The following is a 19651-nucleotide window of genomic DNA, read 5'->3' on the forward strand; positions in this document are numbered from 1 at the left end:
GGTGAGTCGGGGCGCACGCGGGCGGCGGCAGGCGGCGCCTGGGCTCTGCGGTGCGGGGGCCTCGGCTGGGGGGCCGGGTCAGCTCCGGAGTCTGGGCGTGGAGCAGGGGACCCGTGAGAGCCAAGCGGGATCGGGCGTGTCCGGCTCACCGGTGTCGTGCAGGAAGAGCACCAGCGTGATCCCCCAGGTCAGCACGGTGTGGCCGGTCCGCACCAGGACCCCGGGGCTGAGGAGCGCCCAAGGCGCCATCGCCCCGCTCCGGGCCCCACCCGGAAGCAGCGCCCAGAGGGGCGGGTCCCAGACGGGAGAGGGGCCGCGGCCACCCGGGGATTGGCGGGCCTGGGAGGTAGGCGGGGCCTGCTAAGGTCAGCGAGGCTTCCTATTGGGTGGTAGCCACGGCCCAGTGGGCCCGCAAACCAACAGGTGCCTGAGGAGCCTGAGGGCGGGGTCGGCGCGCGCGCAGCCGGTACCTCCTCCAACTCCAGCCCCCACAGGCCAGGTAACTTTTGAAAGCCGGAGAGCAGGCCCGCCGCCCCACCCCGCCCCGTGGGCTCCGCCTCCAGGGCTCGCGCATGCGCGTAGCTGCCTGGGCGCTCCGCAGATCAGGCGCTTGCTGGCCCCAAGGGTTGAGGGCGAAGGCCTCGTGAGACGCAGGTCGCTCCACAGTTGCACTTTCGTTTCCTCGTCCTATCCGGATACTGCAAACGGATGGTGAAGAGTGGAGGTCGTGGTGCAGATACTGCCTATGAGTGGTCCAGCCCTGGTTGGAATCTCAAATACTGTACTAGCGCTGTGCCTGGCCACTGAGTGTTCCCTGAGCGAGTTACTGAACTCTGAGCTGGTTGCTACCCACATAAGGAGATGACAGTCGTACCCACCTTCGCAGGTGGTTGGGAGGATAAGATAATGCAAGTTAGAGCCAGGTGTGGTGGCACACGCGTATAATCCCAGTACTTGGGAGGCTGAGGCAGGAGGATCCTTGTGAGTTTGAGACCAGCCTAGGCTACAAAGTGAGCTCAAGGCCAGCCTGACCTGCATAGCGAGACCCTGTCTCAAAAACAACAACAACAAAAAGATAATGTAAGTGCAGGCCAGGCGCAGTGGCACGGGCCTGTAATTGTACATACTGTACTCGGAAGGCTGAGGCAGGAGGGTCACAAATTCAAGGCCAGCCTGGCAAACCTTTTGTTAAAATCTGAAAAACGGGGGGCTGGGGATTTAGCTCAGCGGCACAGCGCCTGCCTGGCAAGCAGGAGGTCGTGAGTTCAATTCCTGGTACCAGAAAAAAAAACAAAAAAAAAATCTGAAAAACGCTGGGCATGGTGGCGCACGCCTGTAATCCCAGTACTTGGGAGGCTGAGGCAGGAGGATCCTTGGGAGTTCGAGGCCAGCCTCGGCCACAAAGTGAGCTCAAGGCCAGCCTGTACTGCAGAGTGAGATCCTGTCTCAAAGACAAAATAATAATAATAATAATAATAATCTGAAAAACGACTGAATTTGTGTCTTCTTGGAAGGGTGCTGGCTTCACATGCTGGAGCATCTGGGTTTGGTCCACAGTACCAGAAACAACAAAAACGAAATTGTCAGGCATGATGGTGCATGGCTGCAATCCCAGAATCTAGGAGGCTGATAGAGGAGGATCACTGCAAGTTTGAAGGCAGCCTGAATTACATGAGGAGACACTGTCTCAAAAAACAAACCACGGCAGGGAATCAGCAGCACAGCACCTGCCTGGCAAGTGCGAGGCCCTGAGTTCGATTCCTGGTACAAAAAAAAAAGAGAAAAAACCACTAGCTGGGTGTTGTGGCACATGCCTGTAATCCTAGCACTTCCTAGCTGAGCCAGGAAGATTGCTGCAAATTCGAGGCCAACTTTAGCTACCCAGTGAGTTCAAGGCCAGTCTGAACTACATTGTGAGACCTTGTTTCAAAAAAAAAGAAAAAAGCGAAAAATAAACTAGGCCAGTCATGTGTGTGAAGTGGCAATGACAGGAGGTGAAATTCGGGCTTCCCAGGGCATCGTGGGTCCCCTGCCCCAGACAGGGTCTTACATATTGTTCAGTCTGGCCTTGAACTATGTACCCGGGTTGGCTTCAAACACAATGGCGATCCGCCTGTCTCAGCCTCCTGAGTGTTGGGATTACAGCCATGTGCCACCACGCTTGGCTCCCCAGGGCCTCTGATGATTCGTTCCAAAGGAATGGCTCTCAGATCCTGCAGAATGACTGAGCAGTTGGTGATACAGACTCCAGCCCCTGTTCAGCCACCTACTAAGCCGGTGCTGGCTACAGCAAACCTGTAAATTCTTTTGGCAGCCTTGAATTTCTCAGGCAAGCAGTCAAGGGATTTAGGACTGGTTGTCTCGAGGATGCGACCTTGAGCTGCTGGAACTGGGTCAGGGTTTAGCTACCCTGATGAGGGGGAGGGGAGTGGAGAGTGTGGGGTGCAGGTCTCACCAGGAAGAGGCAGGCACAGCGCCCCCCTCAGCCAGTCTCTTTTGGGATCAGGACTCTGGATCTTAGCAAGGGGATACAGTTAAGAGAACAGCTGGGGTGGGTATGGTGGCACATGCCTGTCATCCCATCAGTGCGGAGGCTGAGGCAGGAGGATTGCCGTGAGTTGGAGGCCAGCCTGAACTGCATAGTGAAATCTGACCTCAAAAACAAAAAAAAACGCATAAAAAGGGCTGGGAATGTAGCTCAGGGTGAGGACCCTGGGTTCAATTCCCAGTACAGACAAAAAAAAGAAAAAAACAATACAAGCCGGGCGTGGTGTCGCACGCCTATAATCCCAGCACTTGGGAGGCTGAGGCAGGAGGATCATTGTGAGTTCGAGACCAGCCTGGGCTACAAAGTGAGCTCAAGACCATCCTGAACTGCACAGTGAGACCCTGTCTCAAAAAGACAAAAAAAGAAAAAAACAAATTCCCAGTACAGTACCACCAAATAAAAGGTAAGAAAGAGTCACAGTTTGGAGGCACTAGGACAGGCTGGCAGTAGGGTTCCTCGCCATCCCATGCCCATGTCTGCCCCCATGGTGGACAGGCTGGCACCTGGCGGCACAGTTTGATAACTGCAGCCCAGGTCACTCACACCCCTCTTGCTGGGAGGTTTGTCCCCGAGGGCCTTTGGTTTGATGCTGATGCGCCCAAAGATTTTCACGGATTCCGCTTCCCAACGGAGAGCACGTTTCTCATGGAGACGGTAACATGGCTTTGTGGTTTGGACGTCAGCCTGCTCTTACAGAGACCGTCGTGTTTGGACCCTGGACTGCGGCCAGTGTGCCAGAGCCCTCTCCCGGCTCCGCCCCCCCTCGGTACTGGGGATGGGACCCAGGGCTTCATCCATGCTAGGCAAATGCTCTGCCAGCCACTAAGTTATATCCCTGCCCCTTGAAACATTTTGAGACACAGTCTTGCTAAATTGTGCCGGTTGTCCTTGTCCTTGATCCTCCTGCCTCAGCCTTCCAGAGTGCTGGGATTGCAGGCCTGCACCCCCAGCTGGCTTATCCAGTATGTGTCTCATGGGCACGCTTGCTGTGCCAGGCTCTGTGCTGTGTGCCAAGCTGCCACTGAGCCTTGGGGCTGCCAGATGGAGGAGGCAGTGGAAGCAGCTTCAGTGCAGGATGTGTGCGAGGGCTCCGGACCAGGCGGGGACCAGGGCAGGGCAGTGACGGTACGGGTGGGGGTGGGGCCTGACAGCTGGAGGACTTGGTGTCCCTCCTTTGCTGTGGCGTTGAGGGAGGGCATCACACTGCCTCCCTTGACCTCACTGTCCTGGTCTGTGACACGAAGAGACCGTGAAGAAGCAGGATGCGCACACAGCACATGGCAGAACCTGGCACACAGGCCCCCGCCCTTTGTCCCTTCCCGGATGTGGCGCGGTGACCCTGCTCAGGGTTCCAGGACAAACCACCGTTCTGAGCGTACTTCTGTCCTGCCCCTGTGGGCAGCGGGGGCAGAGCGCTTTCTGTGGGAGAGGCCTGGTGGCAGGGTCCAGATGCTCAGGCCCTGGGGAGTATTACATCCAGCCAGCAGGTCCTCCCTACCACTCCAGTAACTCTCCCTCACACACAGAGTCAAGGCAACACTGCAGCCAGGCCTGGTGGTGCATGCCTGGAATCTCAGCACTCTAGCAGGCTGAGGCATGAGGGTCCCAAGTTTGAGCCTAGCCTGGGTAACTTAGGGACTTATGGAGACCCTGACTCCAAAAGACTAAAAACAGGCTAGGGTGTAGCTCAGTGAGAAGGCCCTAGGGTTCAATTCCCAGTACTAGAAAACAAAAAGTATCAAAAAGCCATGGGGTCACCACAGTCTATACGAAATGTGACCGAAGTTCTTTTCCAGCCAGGTGACATCTGCGGAAAGCTCTGCTAATGCTGACACGGACTGCAGGTCTAAACCGGAACCGTGCAGGGAAAGCCAGGGTCTGAGGACCTAAGCATGTGGCCCCATGTGGCCCCCGTGCCCTGCCTGCACCCTGGCTCCTTCCACACTCGGAGCGGGTGCTTCCCAGGGCCCCAGGGCCGGGGCTGGCTCTGAAGTCTCCTCTGGGGACACCAGGCCCGCCCTGTCCTGTGCCACCCCCACTCTTCCCAACCCCAAGGCTGCGGCTCCATGCTCAGCTCGCTGGGGTGGCCATGCCTGTCGGTCACACACCGCAGGCAGGTTGCTGTTAGTCCTGGGGGCCTCAGGCTCAAGCTCTGGCTCAGGCGTGAAGAGAAGGCAGAGGAGACAGACTCACCCCCCACCTGCCCCTGTGGCGGGACACGCGGAGCCACTGAACGCAGCGCCCCTCGCCAGGGTGCCCACACCCACCCCTCCCCCGGCCCCAGCCCCTCCACAGAACAGACAGGCCGGTCCCGTGCACTTTGACAAAAATGTATTTCTGTGACATCCCCACGCAGACGCATCCCCGGCCCTGGTGGAAAAGCAATGCGGTGCGAGCTCTGCATGGGGCTGGCGGGGCCGGCGGGGCCTGGGATGGAGGCTGCCGCGTGGACCCTGTGGCCGCAGGGGGAGCACAGGCGGCCCGGCTTGCTGGGAGAGGCTGCAGGAGGGGCCGCTCCCAGCTGGAGGGTGAGGCGCCCATGCCTCCAGCAACCTGCGGGGAGCAGGGAGGCCAGAGCCGCCAGGGCCACCTCCAGGGCAGCTCTGCTCCCCTGACCCATGCCGAGAGGGTCTCTTTGCCACCCAGGTGATCACAAGAACCAACTTCAAGCTCCAGCCTGGGGACACAGCTGCCTCTGGCAGGGACAGCCTGGCGGGCGTGAGAGGCAGGCCGGGGCTTGGTTGTGCTGGTGGGGTGCCTGGCCCCGCGGCTTACGGGCAGAAGAGAGCACAGAGCGCGTGACCCCGAGCCCCAGGCCCCAGGAGGTGCTGACTCCGGAGCTCAGCAGGTTCCGGGCGGGTTTGGCAGAGGGGCAGTGGCACTGCCCCCGAAACCTGGCTGTCCCAGGCTGGGGCGGTCAGCAGCCTGCGGCCGGTGGGAGGCTCGGAGGCAGCCTCCATAGCAGCGTGGCCCAGGCAGGCCCAGCCAGAGCCCCGCCCCTCATGGTCCTGGGGGCGCCCTGCGATCGGATCACATCCTGCCCTGGTGGCCGGCAGCCAGGAGCACCACGGCTTCAGGGAGACCCGTGGGGTTAGTTTAATCCCCAAAGCCCATCAGCCGCGCCTGGGACCCCGGGTGGGGATCTCAGACGTGCGCGGGTGGCTTTAGGGTGCCAGAGCCAGGCTGGGGCCCAAGTTCACCGGGGGAGGACCGGACAGTCACGTTAGAGGCGTCCAGGCGCGGGGTGGGGGGCGCGGCAGCGATGTCTGGAGCTGGGCTGGGAAGGGCCGAGGAGCTGCAAGGGCTCGGGGAGTCTCCTTTGTTTTTGTACAGAAATCATACACACAAAACTCCACACTACCTAACCAAAAAAAATAATATATATATATAATATATATATATCTCACTAACGTTAAGGAAAAGCGTCGGTTGTGCAAAAGTCCCCTCTGTCTCCTCGTCCCGCGGGGGCTCTGGAGGGCCTGCGCCGGGCCTCGTTGCTGCGGTACGGCGGAGGCCTCTATCTGGACGTGTCCATGTTCTCCTCTTTAAAGTTGCTGCAGTGCTCGATCACCTTGCTGTGGACATAGGGCAGAGGGCTGGAGGGTGGGCCGGGAAGCTCGCCGGCCAGGCTCACCCGGCGCTTCGGAAATTCCCAGCATCCCCGTTTACATGGCCGCCCAGGCCCAGCTCCCGGCCCTCAGGAAAAGAGAACGCGGGCTGCGGGTGTCTGCAGCACTCGTTCCTGGCGGTGCCGTAGGGAGACTAAGGTGGGGAAGCGCTCACTTCACCATCAGACTCAGCGGAGCCTTTCGCCAAAATGATGGCCGAGCAGCTGACTCCCGCAGCCCCCATCGCTGCATGGGCCCCTGTGCGCCAGGCCCCCGTCCCACGTTCCCTTAGACTCCAGCCCATGCTCGGAACTGTGACAAGAGCCCGGGAGGGCCTGGCTGTGCGCCCGGCGGAGGGGTCCTCCCTGCTGACTCAACATGGCATCCCTGACCCTTTCTCGCACACAGGTGGAGGAGAAAACCAGAACCCATGTTTAGATCTGGCGGTGAAGCCCACAGAACAGGACGACGACGACAACTCTGGCCCGCTGGTGACCTGCTTGTGACCCTCTTGCGGGACAAGGCTCTGAGGACGGGGCTCAGGGCCTTGAGGCAGCTGGGCGAGCGCTCCACCCTGGCGATCCCCCCAGCCCGGGGAGTCACGGCCTCGCGCTCTGAATCAAACTCAGGACCTTGCGCTTGCCAGGCGGGCGTGTGTGCCGCTGAGCTACATCTCCGGGCCCAACCACACTCAGTCCTATTTGGTTGCAGTGTCTTCTGCGGCTGAAGTGACAGGGAGGCCCGCGGGACCCCCATGTGCTGTCCGGCTCCACACTCAGGCCGCAGCGGCGCTGGGAACCCGGGCCCCTTAACCACCAGCAGACCCCGTGCCCTCCCGCCGGGCCGGGCCTCCAGGGGGAAGCACACGGCCAGCTCTCACCGGGCCATCTCCTTGGTCTCCTGCCGCGCCGTCGCCATCTTGATCATGTCCCTCAGAAGGGGCATCCCGCCTTCCTTGATCAGCAGGGGGCAGTACTTGTCGGCTGTGAGGCAGGGGCGGAGAGCTGCTGAGGGCTGGGTCTTCCACAGATCTGCCCCAGAAACCCACCCTCGCTGGAGGACCACCCTAAGGGATGGGGACGGTCACATCAGTCCAGCCTGAGGAGGGGGCTCCTGAGTCACCACACGCCAGTAACTCAGCACTCAGGAGGCTGAGGCCGTTGGATCACTGCAAGTTTGAGGCCAGCCTAGGCTACAACGTGAGTTCAAAGCCAGCCTGAACTGCACAGAGAAACCCTGTCTCAAAAAAGACCACCCCCAAATCAATAAATAAAATATAGACTCCTAAATTCTGTTTCTGTATGTTCAGATCCAGGACCTGCATTGATTTGTAAATTTTGTTGTTTCTATGGTACTGGGGATTAAACCCAGGGAAGCTCTACCCTGATCTACATATTCCCCCTTGTTCCCCGGGTGGGGGGGACTTGAACTTTCGATCTTCCTGTCTCAGCCTTCCTCAGGGTTGGATTGCAGGAGTGAGGGTGGCACGTGGCTTGGCTTGGGACTGCTAACAAAGCACCACCCTGTGGCTCTGGGTGCCGGCCGGGCTGGAACCACGGTGCTGTTCAGGCTCGTGTTCTGACAGCTCACGCATAGCAGGGCAGGCGGCACGAACCAAGTGGCCGGTGAACTCTGGGCAGCAGCGTCGCCTGCCAGGCGCTCTTGGTGACAGAAAGCAGAGGGCTCTGCCGTGGCAGTAGCTCGGGGCATAGCTCCCTGAGGGCACGGCTGCGAGAGGGGCAGTGGCACTCACGGTAGACAGACACGAGGTTGTACAGGGCCCAGGTGGCCCAGTGCTGGCTGACGGGGGAGATTCCCTGGGGCAGCAGGCGGAGGATGGGCTCGAAGGACCTGCGGGCAGAGACAGTGAGCTGACCAGGCTGCCGCACAGCGCGGCCCCAGACGGAGGCAGAGCGCCGGGGACCCCTGGCAAGGTGGCCCACCCTGGCGGCCGAGGAATTTCAGTGCTTGGGCACTCGGCTGAGCTGCCAGCGAGGCCTCATCCTCCCCGTGTGAGTTTCCCACTCAAATGTCCATCCGCCCAGGGGACCACGAACCACATGGTCAGGCGACAGGTGCTCGTAGCGGGCATATGGCTCCAATGCAGCAAGAGCAGACACCAGAGGGACACAGCACATGTGCGGGGCTCCACTGGGAGCGGGAGCTGAAGGGGCGCCGTGCCATCTCCCCGTGGGCGTCTGTGTCAGGTACTGCCAAGCACAGGCAGCCCCAGGTGCCAGGTGAGCTCAGGGTGCCCTGTGCTCTCAGCTGCGTGTGGCGTGGGCCTGGTAAGCGGTAATGGGCCTCTTGGAGGACGCTGGCCACCCCAGGGAAGAGGTCCCACCCGCCTCCCGCGGCACCTGTAGTTGATGTTCCTGCGGGAGTTGATGTCCCAGCTCTGGATGGCCGCCCACATGCGCTCCTCCACCTCTGCCCGCTGCGGCTCACACACGCCCCAGGCCTCCGGCCCGTCGAACATGATGTGGGACAGGACGCCGCAGGCATTGTAGGACACCTCGATGCCGTCGGCCTTGCTCTCCAGCAGGTTGCTACGGGAGGAGGGAGCGAGGTGGGCTCCTGGAGCTTGCTGCATTCTAGCTGTTTTCTGCTGTTGTTGTTCTGTCTGTTTGAGACAGGTCCTGGCTATGCAGTCCAGGCTGGCCTTGAACTCATGGTGATCCTCCTGCCTCAGTCTCACTAGTGCTGGGATTACAGGCGTGCACCACCACGCCTAGGGAAATTTATTTTTATTTATTATTGATGTTTTACAGAACTGGTGATTGTTCACCACCTTCACGCTAAGTTGCATCTCCAGCCCTTCTGTATATTGAGATAGGGTGTTGGTAAGTTCCCAGATTTTCCAGGCTGGTCTTGAACTTGCAGTTCTCCTGCCTCAGCCTCTCAGAGGGCTAGGATTACAGGCATGCACCACCTTGCCTGCCTTGGATTGCAATTTATAAACCAGATGCCAGGGGAACTATTTATTTTATTATAACTTAGTGTTTACACTCGGATTTCCTAAAAGGTTATTTGGGTTACTTAACATACAGTTACGAGAAGACCACGGTTTGCAGGCTGAAAGAATAACGAAGCACACTTCAGAGGGAAGGGGACGTCTATATCAGAAATGTAGGCCAAGAGCGTCACAGCGGCTGAGCAGACTGCAGTCCTCAGCATCCTGGCAGCCAGGGAAAAAACGGAAAGGAGACTAGTACTGACCTGAAGACACTGATGAACTGGGAAGTCATCAGCTGAGGCCGCAACTCCTTCACCTCCGCCACGTTCCCCAGCAGTCCCAGCATGTTCCGGTGCAGTTCCTGCTTCTCTGGGAATTCCTGGCAACGTGAGACCCAACGGGGCCACTCAGAACTGAGTTACTTAGCGTCTGGTGTTGTTAACCTGAACGTTTTACGGGCGTCTGCCTGGCCCTTCCAATTAGATGAGGGGAGGCAGCGCACAAGGCCACCCCCGTGATTTCTGGTGGCCTCGGGGAGAGCTGTGTGCACAGCTGAGGGCGGAGAAGGTGGCGGCTGCCAAGGGAGCTGAGCTCTGGGGCCAGTGTGGCTCTGACTACCCAGGCTCGGAGGACTGGTCTGTGGAGTCCCTGCGGGAGCGGGGTGGGGGGTGACAAGGCGTAGGGAAGCCAGCGGGTGGCTGTCGCCCCGTGGACTGAGAAGTCAGGGGCCAGCAGGCCATGGGGAGCTTGTGAGCAGCGAACCGGGGCTGGGACCCGACTGGCCGAGGCGAGGCCCGGCCCGTCCAGCCGCGAGGGCCCCACCTTCAGGCAGTCCAGGAAGAGCTTCATGCCATTGTAGTTGAGGAACATCTCGCAGTTGTCCGGCGTCTCGTCCGTGATGTTCCACAGGGCGCTCCAGGAGAACTCCATGACCTGGTCACACTGTGAGGGACGCGGGGCTCAGGTCGCACCGGCACCCAGAGCAGCAGCCCCGGCGAGCTGTCCCTCGGGCCGCGGCCGCCCCGGAGCCCCACTTACTATCTTGTCCAGCAGCTTCTTCTGAATCAGCTTCAGCATGGTCTGCAGCAGAGGAGAGAACCAGAGGCGGTCAGGGCTCGAGGGCGGCCGCACCCCAGGCCCCGGCAGGGAGCGGGGCTCAGAACCCCTCCGGGGAATGCACCCAGGAAGATGAAGTGTCCCTGTCTCTTTCGGAGGTGGCTGGAGGACGCGCACCACAGAGCCTGGAACCTGGTGGCAGGGGGCCTGGGAGCTGGCTCTGGCCTCATGCTGACTCCCTGGCAACGACGGCACAAACTGCCCTACTGCGGGCTGCTTCCCCAGAGATTACAGGAGAGGAGAGAAGGCGCACCCTAGTCCTTTTTCTTTTCTTTTTTTTTTTTTTGGTTTTTCTCTGGTACCGGGAACCGAACTCATGACCTTGTGCTTGCCGGGTAGGCGCTTTGCCACTGAGCTAAATCCCCAGCCCCCCTAGTCCTTTTTCTTTTTTTCTTTCTTGGTGTTTTGAGACAGGGTTTCTCTGTGTAGCCCAGGCTGGCCTCCAACTCATGGTGCTCCTCCTGCCTCAGCCTCCTGAGTGCTGGATCATGGGTGTGCGCCATCATGCCCGGCCTGCCTTAGTTCTTACCTTCCTTTGGCCAGCAATATCGATCCTCTCCCTCCATGTGCTAGACTCAGGTGAGGAATTTACCCACCGGAGGCCAGGACATGCTGGTAAGGACAGTGACAAAAGACAGGCACCCAGCCCTGCTTCGGGGCTCGGCACGTGCGGCTGGCGTCAGGCAGCCGCACTTACCTGACCCCAGCGCGGGTGCACCGTGGGGACAGCAGACATGGTCTGGGGAGCTGACCTGCAGCGCTGCTGCCCGCCTGGGACCCGCACCCCCGGACCCTGGTGCAGCGCAGCCCCGCCCTCACGTACCACGACGAAGCCCATCTTGCCCACGGCCTCCTTGTGGCCGTTGTCCACCTGGCAGACCAGGGCGTTGCACAGGTGCACGGCGATGCGCTGGATTGACTCGTCCTGCCGCGCGGGGCTGAGGATGCCGAGCAGCAGCTCGTTGACGCGGCGGTACTGGAATTCCAGCTCCTCGGGGATGCTGAAGTTGCACAGGGTCAGGCAGCAGTTCCGCTGCACCTGCGGGCACAGGCATGAGTGGTGCGCACGGCCTCAGCCTGGAGGCTCTCTGGAGGCTCGGGGTCGCAAAGAGCGGGGTGCTTTGGGAGGGCTTCCTGGGAGGGAGGCTACAGGCTTGGCTTTTATATTTTAAAATGCAAAATATTTATAGAGAAGGATACAAAAAGCACAAATGTAACTGCACAAATAACTATACAGTGTGCACCCATGAACTACTTCCTGGGCCAAGAAATAGCTCTGACAGTGCCAGAAGGACCCGTATGTCCCTTCCTGATCGTAAGCTCTGGCTTCCCCCTACCCCGGGAGCCACTGCCCTGGACTCTTGCTTCTCTCTGCTCAACATGCTTGCAACAGCCACCATTGTTACGTGCAGCTAAAAATGCCCTCACTTTTCACCACAGTATAGTATTCCATCACAATGCCTGCTTACTCATCCTCCCGCCACTGGGGTTGGGGCATTGGCTGACCACTGAGAATATGTATTACACGCCTGGTGGCCCTTCTGGGTCTTCAGCTTTACTAGGAAATGCCAGGCTACCTTCCAGGGTGGGTGTGCTACTTACAGCCCCACTAGGGGTGCATGAGGGCTCAGGGTGCTCCTAGCCCTCACTTCCTCTTTGCACCCTGGGAGGTCTGTTTGCATTTTGAGGCAAGCTCTCACTATGTAGCCTTGGCGGGCCTTGAATGCATGGGAATCCTCCTGCCTCAGCCTCCCAAGAGCTGGGATTACAGGTGTGCAGCCACAGCACCAGTTATTATTTTTTCTGGACTATTTTTATATTCTCCTTTATTAATTTCTTTTTTTGTTTGTTTGTTTTTTTCCCAGTACCAGGAATCGCACTCACAACCTTGCGCTTGCCAGGCAGGCACTGTGCCGCTGAGTTAAATCCCCAGCCCACCAGTTATTTTTTCTCAACTATATCTTCACAGTGTTCTCAGTGCTGTTTCTTTTTTGAGACAGGGTCTCACTATATTCAGGCTGGCCTTGAGCTCACTATGCAGCTGCCCAGGCACTGGGATTACAGGAGTGTCCACCACCATGCCTGGCACAAAGGACTTTCTGCCACTGGAGTCCTTCCTCCTTTTCATATTAGCTACTAGAAGTTCACCCTCTTTTGCTAACCCCATTCTCCCCAATACTTATTTACTAAGTACACACACTAGCCATGGCACGGCGGCGCATGCCTGCAATCCCAGCACTCGGGAGGCTGAGGCAGGAGGACCGTTGTGAGTTCGAGACCAGCCTGGGCTACAAAGTGAGCTCAAGGTCAACATAAACTGCATAGTAAGACCCTGTCTCAAAATGACCAAAAAAAAAAAGTACACACACCGTTTTTTTCCTGTGCTGGGAATTGAACCCAAGGCCTTATGAGTATTAGGCAAGTGCTCTACCACTGAGCTGTACTGAGGCCCCATGTATTTTTTTTTGTACCAGAAATCGAACTCAAGACCTTGTGCTTACCAGGCAGGTGCTTGTGCCACTGAGCTATATCCCCAGCCTCCCATGTATTTTTTTTGAGAAAAACTACCTTAAATTATAAAAATAACATTTATTCACTGTAAAAAAAAAAAAAAAGTAATAGGCTGCTGTGAGCAGAGTGAGTCCCCAGTTCATCCCTAGAAGTAATCACTGCTAGTCTGGTGTGCGTCCTTCTAGATTTCTTCCTCATGCGGGGCGGTGGGTAGAAAAAGGCATCAGACTGGGCCACTTAGCCATACGCAGGGGATACCTGGTGGGTGCTGGTGGCACATGCCTGTCAGCCCAGCACTTGGGAGGCTGAGGCAGGAGGACCACCGTTGAGTTCAGGGTCACCCTGGGCTACTTAGTGAGTTCAAGGCCAGCCTGGGCTGCATAGCCAGACCCTGCCTCAAAAAAACTCAATGACCAACCTGGCTGCTGCGTTAGCAACTCTGCCATGGGTGGGCAGCGTGGCCACGGCTTCAGGCTCCAGGCCATGTCAAGTGGCCTTTCGTTCAAAAAGGATGCTGAGGGGCTGGACATATAGCTCAGTGGCACAGTGCCTGCCTGGCAAGCGCAAGGTCGTGAGTTTGATTCCCGGTACCGGAAGAAAAACAAACAAACAAAAAAAAAACCAAAAAGGATGCTGAACACCATGCTGGAGTCCACAGATATAAACCCCCACTGTCAGCTGCTCCTGGGGAGGAGAGATAGGATTGTGAATGACTTTCACTTTCTAGGCAACTCACTCGGCTGTTCCTCTAAGTTGTTTTTAAAATATTAAGTCTATTATTCTTGTAATCAGAAAGGAAATTTTTTTTTGGTACCGGAAATTGAACTCAGGCCCTCACACTTGCCAGGCAGGTGCTGCACTGCTGAGCTAAATCCCCAGCCCCTCAGAGAGGAAACATTAACAAATGTGTGGCAAAAATATGTTTGCCAGAGGACCAAGGATGGGGGAGGGGCCGGGGAGGGAGGAAGTAGAAACAATTAGGAGGTGCTTCGTATGTGCACCAACTCGCCCTGACAAATGTAATCGCTACCTACAGAAAATACACGCTAATAAAAATAAAAGCTCTAAAAAATACGTTTGCTGATGTGACAGGTGTTCACATTCACAAGACACTACTGAAGCAAATGTCCACATTCCACACACTGCTGTTTACCAACCATGAACGCACAGGCTAAAATCCAGGACTAGAGACATCCCATGTTCATGGTGGTGAGCTTATGGGTGACTTTTATTTTTCTTATAGCTGTAATTACAATTTTTTTTTTTTTTTTTTTGTCTTTTTGAGACAGGGTCTCACTATGCAGTTCAGGCTGGCCTTGAGCTCACTTTGTAGCCCAGGCTGGTCTCAAACTTGCAACGATCCTCCTGCCTCAGCCTCCCGAGTGCTGGGATTACAGGCATGCACCACCATGCCCAGCCCAAGTGTTCTAATGTTAAACAAGTAAAAGTTATTACTTCTTTTGGTGTGTATGGTGCCAGGGATGTAACTGAGAGCCTCCTACACATTTTAGGAAGGACGCCACGACTGAGCCACAACCCAGCCCCCGTTTTTTATTACTTTCTAATAAAACAGCTATTGATGTCATGTGGCCCAGCCGAACAGAGTATCTGTGATGGACAGCACAGCCGGGGCCAGAGGCTGGAGGCCTGCACCACACAGGGTGGCAGAGCCTGGGTGGGGCTGCAGAAGGGCTGGGTTCTGGGGAGCCCGGGTGCTGGCTAGGATGGGGGCTGGGCAGGAGGGGGACGGAGCCAGGAGGCCTTGGGGAGGGCTGGGAGAGGGAGCGGGTGGGGGCTCACCGTCACCTCCTGGTAGGACTCCATGCCATTCAGCACCACCTGGATGACCTGGCGGCGCAGCCGGACGCTCTGCTCGGAGCGGTACTCGGCGTTGGTCAGGTAGAAGAGGGCGGCGCTCCCTGTCACTTGGATGTTCTTGTCGTACTTGTGGCACTTGAGGGCCGTGATGACCAGCTGTGTGGAGAGGGTGACAGGCGACCTGCGAGCTCAGTGGGACAGGCCTCGCCTGCAGGAGGGGGGCGGGGGGCTCCTCTGGGGCCGCAAGAGCACTGGCCCCGTGAACCAGGGCGGACAGAGGGACGGGACGGACCAGGGCAGGACAGCGCCCTGACAAAAGCTGTGCAGAGGCAGGCCAGGTGTGGTGGGCAGGGCTGGGAAGGCCGCCCCTGGGGGAGGGGCTGCGCTCTCCAGGCGGCACCGACCTTCAGGGCCCGCAGGAGCTGGGTGCAGCGCTCGATGCGCGCGATGTCGAAGAGCAGGTTGATGGCCCGCGACGCGATCTCCGGCCGGTGCTCCGTGTAGGCCTCGATGGCGTTCAGCACCTGCTCCTCGTTTTTGTCACCACTCACCTGGGTACAGGGACGTGGGTGGCATCCCCGGCCCCAGGGGCTCCCTTGTCCCTCCTTAGCCCCCCCGCCCCGACGCTCACTTTGTAGGCCGGGATGTGCGTGAGGCGGCACAGCGAGGTCTCGAAGAGCCCGAGGAACTGCAGGGGCCGCTTCAGGGCGCGGAAGGGCATGATGCTGCTCTTGGCCGGCTCGGTGCTGCGGGAGAGCTGCCGGTCAGGGCCGGGGTGTGGGGGCGACGCTCCAGGACCGGCGCGCTCTCCTAGGCCCTCCAGCTCATCCTCTTTTTTCCTTTAAGGGTGGGGAACAAAGTCCCCACCTCTGGGTGGCAGGGTGGTGAGGTCCCACCGGAGCCACCATGTGGGAAGGGAGGGACTGCTTCAGTCCTCGTGGGAAATATCACTGGCCGCTGTGGCAAGGACACGACGCCTTAAGTTTCAGCCGTCACTGAGGGACGCGCTCATCCACGGAACTGCGCTGCAGTCTGCTCCGACCCCGGGCACCCCACCGCCCACCTGGACACTGACCTATCTGCAGCAGCAACCCTGACCAGCAGACACTGCTGTTGTCTCTCTCTCCTTGGGACTGAACTCAGAGCTTTCACCTTCACACTGAGCTCCATCCCCAGCTCTTTTTTATGTGGGGCTGGAGATTTAGCTCAGCGGCACGAGCGCCTGCCTGGCAAGCACAAGGTCCTGAGTCTAATTCCCAGTACAAAAAAAAAAAAAATTGCTTTTTATGTGGACACAGGCTCTTGCCAAATCCCCGGTTGGCCAGCCTGGGCTCAAACTTCCCATCTTCCTGCCTCAGCCTCCCAGGGTGCTGGGATCACAGGTGTGCGCCACCCCTGGCTGGCGTCATCTCGTCACACTGTGGTCCTGGTAGTCGGGGCAGCTCCACCCGCACACACTGTCCCGTTGCTGGTCCCCAGGCCTTTGGCAAACTCAGGAGAACGAGCTTGCGGGCCAGCTGGGGGCCACGTCTCCTCCCTCTCCCTCCTGATGCTCAGGGCCACCCGACCCCGAACCCCTCCGACCCAGGAAGACCCAGGAGGCAGGGCCCGGCTCGCTTGCTCAGCGGTGGCAGCAAGCCCTGGCAGGGCGGGCACACTTGGCCCATGCAAGGCGGCGGTGGCAGCCCTGGCAGCGGCGCCCACCTGGTCTGGCCGGCCTCCTCGTCCATCTTGGAGATGCTGCAGTTCTCCAGGATCATGTGGCCAGAGATGTCCAGCGACATGAGGTTCCCCAGCTTCTGCACGAAGAGGCTCAGCGCCTTCCGCGTGAGCTTGAACTTGTAGTAGCTGGAGAGGCGGTCGCGGGAGATGTCCAGGTGCCTGGGCGGGGGCCGCAGGTCAGGGTCTCACTCCTGCCGCACCGAGCAGGGAGTCTGGGCCGCCACAGCCCCTCCCAGGCACTCGGGGAGTCCCACCGGCACCCCGCCGGGCCCTAGCGATGGTCTCACTTCCACTTCCGTCCTCAGCCTGGCCCTGCCCTCCCGTCCTCGCCACCTCCCCACCCTGCTCACCGCAGCTTGTGCAGCTGGACGATGACCCGGATGTGGTCATCCGACAGGTCCATGTTGTAGAGCACGAGGGACACCAGGCTGTCCTTCCACTGGGTCAGGAAGGCTGCGTCACTTGTCTGGATGCCTGAGAGGTCCAGGGCGGCCAGCGAGCTGAGCGGCCTCAGCAGCGATTCCACAGGGACCCCGTCAATCATGCGGCCCAGGTTGAGGAAGCGCAGGCGGCTGAAGCCTTCGAAGGTGAAGTCCTTCACCAGCACCTGGCAGGTGGGGTTCACCAGGCACTCGTCCTCGCAGCCCCCCGGGTTCTCCTCCTCGTAGAAGATGTTGGCGCAGCCGAAGAGGCTCAGGGACACCAGGGTGTGGCTGAAACTGCGCAGCGTCTGCAGGCTCTTGGCGGACAGCTTCTCGCAGTTGGTCAGGTACAACTCCACCAGGTCCTGCGGGCGCAGCCCTGTCAGCGCCGCCGCCACCTGCCCGCGGGCCCTCTCTGCCCGCTGTGCCTGGACCCCGCGCGGCGGCCTCACCTGCTTGTGGATGGCCTCCAGGTCCTGGTCCTGCACCAGGTCCTCGCGCAGGTGGATGCGGGTGAGGCGCGTGCTGCGCGGGTCGGAGAACAGGCTGAAGAAGCTCTCGTGGGGCTCGAAGGCGCAGGCGGCGTTGACCAGCTCCACGTACCTGGGAGACAGAGGCCTGCTCGGGTGTGCCCAGCCCTGGCTCCCTCAGTGCAAGGCCTCCCTCCCCGAAGCCTGGCAGAGTCTCCTGCGGTGGCCTCCTCCTCTTCCTCCTCCTCCCAGTGCCTGACTGGGGCTTGACTACAGATCAGGCAAGATTCAGGGTACCCAAGGGACCAGAATCTAAAGGCAGCTCTTGGGGTGACCTGGTGGTACAGGGGCCTCATCTTCCTTTCTTTTCTCTCCCTTCCTTGTGAGACAGGGTTTTGCTAGGTAGTTAAGGCTGGCCTTGAACTCTATGTAGTCCAGGCTGGCCTCAAACTCACAGCAATCCTCCTGCCTCAGCCTCTAAGTGCTGGGATTATAAGAAAGTGAACATACAGATTTTTACACTGCCTCATCCCCAAACACACACATGCACATACCCCTGTGCCTTGGAAGAAGAGTGTATGATACATACTTGTTCCTGCATGTGCATACTCTGCTACACACATCCCAACACACACACACACACACACACACACACACAAATGGTACGATACACCACCACTTTGCTCCCACCAGCACCCCTGTGCACGTGCACCCCGTGTACATCCGCACTCACAGCCATCTCTCAAGCAGGCACAGGGTCATGCTCCACCCCGCCCCGCCCGGCCCCGGGCTGCTCACTCATTGACCAGCCGGTCACAGATCTCGCTGGGCAGGAAGATGTCCGGATGTAGCCGCAGGGTCTCCTTGTCCAGCAGATACCCCAGGGTGCCGTCCAGGTTGCGCAGGCAGAAGTCAGTGCAGAGGGCCATCAGGGACTCGGGGGTGTCAGATGCCATGCTGGGGGCGGCAGGCGGCCACTCCAGGACAGGCCCCCCCGGGCAGCGGCGACACCTCAGCTCTCACAGGATCATTGGATGAGCCACACCTGGGGAAGCAAACAGAAACCAGGTGACCTACAGCTCAGGGCACGCACCTTCAGCCATCCTGTGCCCGCAGAAACTGAGGCCCTCGACATCACATGCAAATTAGCAGCTTAGTTGGGGCAGGCCAAGACTCCTGACTCACTCACTCATTCATTCATTCATTCATTCACTCATGAGACACAGTCTCAGTGTGCAGTTTAGCCTGGCTTTGCACTCTCTATATAGCCCAGGCTGGCCTCGAACTTGCACAGATCCTCCTGCTTCAGCCTCCCCAGCACTGGCATTACAGACCTGTGCCACCACGCCCGGGCTGGCTCCTTCGCTTGCCCCTCTCTGCTGCACTACCACGTATGCATGACCAGACCTGCAAAGAACAAGGGGCCTTGTCCAGGGATCCTTTCGCCTGCGCAATGCCTCTGGGCGGCCGGGTGTATTGGGGCCCCACCGCTTGGGACTAATAGGAACTTTACCACATGCTTCTCGAAGTCTTAATAGCTACAGCACAGCGTCCTGTGCAGAGCAGAACTGTCTAACCCACACACACTTACTGCTAATGAGCACTTAGCATGGGGCACGCCTCAGACATAACACTGCATCTCGGGGCATATGATTAAGCACGAAAGCCCCCACAACAGCGTGACACCTGTCCATGCAGAAACCTGTGCATGAGTGTCCAGCACAGCACTCTTCCTAGCAGTGCAAAAGGGGAGCAGTGCAAATGGCCTTAGGCTGATGAACGGGTCAACAAAATCTGCTCCCTCCCCAGAATGCTAAATATTACTGAATTGCAAAAAGGTGAACATAGGGCTGGGGATATAGCTCAGGGGCACAGCGCCTGCCTGGAAAGCTTGAGGTCCCAAGTTCGATTTCCAGTACCAAAAACAAAAAAAGGTGAACATAGTTGGGTGTGGTGCCCCATGCCTATAACCCCAGAACTCAGAGGCTGGAAGATCAGAAGTCCAGCCTAGGCAACTTAGCAAGATACTATCTCAAAATAAAAAAATTAAAAATGTTTTAAAAAGGGGCGGGGGATGTGGCTCCATGCAAAGGCCCTAAGTTCGATCCCCACAGCCGTAACACAAAAACAATACCAGGAAGAGTTGGGCACAGTGACATACATGTATAATCCCAGCTACCTGGGAGGCTGAGGCAGGAGGATTGCAAGTTCCGGCTGAAAACACAGTGAGACCTTGTTTCAAAACTAAAATGGGCAGGGGATGTATCTTTGTGCTCCCTGGGTTCAACTGTCCATATTAGGAGAGAAGAAGAAAAAAAAAGAGAAAGAAAAGAAGAGAAAAAAAAATACATTAAGAAAAAGAGGCTGATGCTGTAGTGCATACCTATAATCTCAGCTACTTGAGAGGCTGAGGCAGAAGGATCATGAGTTCAAACCCAGCCTGCGCAATTCAGCAAGACCTCTGTTAAATAAAAAAAAAA

The 19651-nt window shown here is 58.2% G+C and overlaps 2 protein-coding genes across 3 annotated transcripts in view; both read right to left on the reverse strand.

The window, feature by feature from the left end:
- The window catches only part of Zdhhc12 (zinc finger, DHHC-type containing 12), a 2676-nt gene extending 2381 nt beyond the window's left edge, over positions 1–295 (reverse strand). Inside the window, exon 1 of the mRNA XM_005413575.1 lies at positions 150–295. Coding sequence (XP_005413632.1) covers positions 150–249 — 100 coding nt within the window. The 5' untranslated portion in view covers positions 250–295. The remainder of the gene's footprint in view (positions 1–149) is intronic.
- A 4567-nt stretch (positions 296–4862) lies between these two features.
- On the reverse strand, positions 4863–19632 carry Zer1 (zyg-11 related, cell cycle regulator; the record flags this gene model as incomplete). Of its 2 annotated transcripts, XM_013509411.1 has the most annotated exon segments (17): positions 4863–6123; positions 7037–7139; positions 7910–8007; positions 8517–8705; positions 9376–9491; positions 9935–10054; positions 10151–10192; positions 11052–11267; positions 14540–14713; positions 14962–15108; positions 15189–15303; positions 16262–16438; positions 16630–17066; positions 17154–17304; positions 17970–18216; positions 18506–18578; positions 19555–19632. In XM_013509411.1, coding segments are annotated over 15 exon segments (2301 nt in total). In that variant the 3' UTR covers positions 4863–6065.
- Between the last annotated feature and the right edge of the window lie 19 nt (positions 19633–19651).

The sequence above is a fragment of the Chinchilla lanigera genome, unplaced genomic scaffold, assembly GCF_000276665.1.
Source record: "Chinchilla lanigera isolate Chin_1 unplaced genomic scaffold, ChiLan1.0 scaffold00169, whole genome shotgun sequence".
In the NCBI taxonomy this organism is placed as follows: Eukaryota; Metazoa; Chordata; class Mammalia; order Rodentia; family Chinchillidae; genus Chinchilla; species Chinchilla lanigera.